The sequence below is a fragment of the Gastrolobium bilobum genome, unplaced genomic scaffold (genome assembly GCF_033153095.1).
Source record: "Gastrolobium bilobum isolate Gb01-03AN ecotype WA unplaced genomic scaffold, APGP_CSIRO_Gbil_v1 utg3850, whole genome shotgun sequence".
Lineage (NCBI taxonomy): Eukaryota > Viridiplantae > Streptophyta > Magnoliopsida > Fabales > Fabaceae > Gastrolobium > Gastrolobium bilobum.
The window spans coordinates 299,837-302,818 of NW_026897525.1; the positions used below are offsets into that span (position 1 = coordinate 299,837).

The 2,982-nt window shown below is 39.4% G+C and overlaps 1 protein-coding gene across 1 annotated transcript; it reads left to right on the forward strand.

The window, feature by feature from the left end:
• The first annotated feature begins 803 nt into the window (after window positions 1-803).
• On the forward strand, window positions 804-2,763 carry LOC133307677 (protein MOS2-like). The gene is made up of 2 exons (XM_061508231.1): window positions 804-1,298; window positions 1,461-2,763. Exons 1-2 carry the CDS (start codon window positions 1,104-1,106, stop codon window positions 2,493-2,495), a joined length of 1,230 nt encoding a protein of 409 aa, XP_061364215.1. The 5' UTR covers window positions 804-1,103; the 3' UTR covers window positions 2,496-2,763.
• The last annotated feature ends 219 nt before the right edge of the window (window positions 2,764-2,982 follow it).

The following is a 2,982-nucleotide window of genomic DNA, read 5'->3' on the forward strand; positions in this document are numbered from 1 at the left end:
ACAAATAATCATGTTTGGTATGAAGTAGAAAAAATTTGCCTAAAAAAAATGATGCAAAATTTTGTAGTGTAAAAATGAAAGAAAATGTCCACTTGAAAATAGCACCTTGACAGTGATATTTTGATTTCCCCAGCAAACTCAAATTTATAGTAATTTTACACCAAAAATTTTTCAGTAATATTTTAGCTTATCACATAATTTTTTTTTTTAAAATCACTTTTCCACTATTTTCTTACTAATTATATTTCCCTGCTAATTTTTTTTTTCCTTCTCTATACGGCCGCTAATAAATTAAATGCAGCAGGGGTGTAAATGAGCTAGGTCGGCCTACAGGGGCCTACGGCCTAGCCTATATTAGGCCAGACTTGGCCTATTATAAATAGTAAAATAGAATAAGCCTAAGCTTTTTAAAAATACCTATTTAGAAAATAGGTCATAGGCTTTTTTGTACATGTCTAGCCTATAAGCCTATAGGTCAGCTTATATCATATTATTTATTTAAATTATAATAAATAAAATTATTATTTTAATAATTTTGAATAATAAAATAATAATATTTTAATAATTTTGAATAATAAAATAATATTATTTTAGTTATTTTTTTAATTGTTGAATGTTTAATAGGCTTAAACAGGCTAACAGGCCTAGGCCAAGACATTTATTTTTTAAATATAGGTCAGGCCAGACTTGTAATTTAGGGCCTACACAGACTAATAGACCAGACGATACGCAATACTTTTTACACAGAAGTAACCTATTTAAACGAAAGAACAGTTCAGTCCATTTACACCTGTAACGGTCGGTCTCAAATCTCAATCTTTTGCTCTTCAATCCAATATAACCCACGAAGTTCTCTGCCCGCAATCCATTAACCCAAAACCCACGACCCGCATCTCTCTCGTCACGCGACTCAAACCCTAGCAACCTTCCCCAACCTGAGGAAGAGGAAAGAGATGAAAACGCAGGTCAGTGAAGCACAACACGAAGATGCAATTTGAAAGCAACTCAACTCATCCTGCTCCATCTTCATTTTCTAGAGATTGATTTTTTTTTTATTTTGTGATTGGGATCAAGGACCATTGATTTTTCTTATAGGGAAAACCATGAAGCTTTCCTTCTCTCTCCCTTCAAAATCCTCATCGAAATCGAACCCTATCAAACCCCCTTCAACCAAACAAGACGATGATGCAAAATCCAAAGACTTGATCACAGAATTCGACCCTTCAAAACCCCCAACAGGTCCCAAATCTCAAACCGTCATCATTCCCCCAATTCAAAATCAATGGAGACCATCCAAGAAAATGAAGAATCTTCACCTTCCCATCACCGACCCCAACGCCTCCACAGAATCCCTAGGGTTCGAACTCGACACCTCGTCCGCCGCCGCCGAACCCGGCTCCGGCATGTCTTACGGCCTCAACTTCCGCAGCCACGATGCCTCTGAGAAGAAAAAACCTGATGATAGTGATGATGGTGATGATTATAGGCATCGAGTTCCTCCGCAGAAGGTGCTGCTGCAAAAGTTTAAGGATGATTTGAAGAGGTTGCCGGATGATGAGGGGTTAGATGAGTTTAAGGATGTCCCTGTCGAGGGTTTCGGCGCGGCGCTGCTTGCTGGATATGGGTGGTCTGAAGGGATGGCAATCGGGAAGAAAGCAAAGGAGGATGTGAAGGTGGTGCAATACGAGAGGAGGGCAGGGAAGGAAGGTTTGGGTTTTGTTGGTGATGATCGTCGGAGTAAGAACAAGAAGAAAGATAAGGAGGAAGGCGAAGGAGGAACAAAGGAGAGTGGGAAGATCGTTAGAATTGTTGGGGGAAGAGATGCTGGATCCAAGGCTAGTGTTGTTAGGAGTATTGGGGATGATTGGCTTGTTTTGAAGATTTCCAGGAACGGAGAGCAAGTGAAAGTGAAGATGGATGATGTTGCTGAATTGGGGTCCATAGAAGAAGAGAGGTGCTTGAAGGAATTCAAAATTCAACGTGATGATAAGGATAAAGGGTTGAAGAATAAGCATAAGCATGATAGGGATGATGAAATGAGAGGGCACGGCGGGGTTAAGGTTCAAGAGAAGAAGAGAGTGGATGTTAATGGGGATCGTAGGAAGGACGAACAGGGGAAGAGAAAGGTTTCTTGGCTTACAAATCACATTCGGGTTAGGGTGATTAGCAGAGATTTCAAAGGGGGGCGGTTATATTTGAAGAAGGGAGAGGTTTTGGATGTTGTTGGGCCTAGTACTTGTGATATATCTATGGATGAGAGCAAGGAGATCGTTCAAGGGGTATCCCAAGATCTTCTAGAGACGGCTATCCCTCGGTGTGGGGGACCGGTTCTTGTACTGTATGGTAAACATAAGGGTGCATATGGGAGGCTGATTGAGAGGGATTTGGACCGCGAAATCGGCATTGTTCGGGATGTTGATACCCATGAGCTCCTCAATGTGAAACTTGAACAAATTGCAGAATATGTAGGGGACCCAAGCTTCTTGGGACATTGATTCTGTTGTATCCATTGCAGTGTAAGACTTCCATATATGGAGCAACAAATTTACAAGTTTGCATCTTGAGAGTCCCAAATGCGTTTTCTTTTTTTCTTTAACACCCAGATATAATTTTAGGATTAATTTGTATGTGTTACTTGGCAACTTTTCAGATTGAAGCTTTTTATTTTGGAGGGTTGGTTTTCATATATTGATTGAACACTAGTGTCAGACAAATGACTTTCTGTTTTCTTAGTTTTGTTAACTAGTCATTATCTATGTAAATAGGCATATCTTATATTTTAGTTAAGTTATGATTATCATTGATTGATTTGGGTATGATTTCATCTCAACCTTTAGTGGCTGCAGTGTAGCCATTATTGTTGTCGTTGCACTTGTAGTATATTCTAGTTAAGTAGTGAGCACCTCAGTGGATTCTCTAGTAAGTTGAATACATTGTCGGATTCTTATGGATGAAATACCCATCAGAACCTTCAGATCAGAT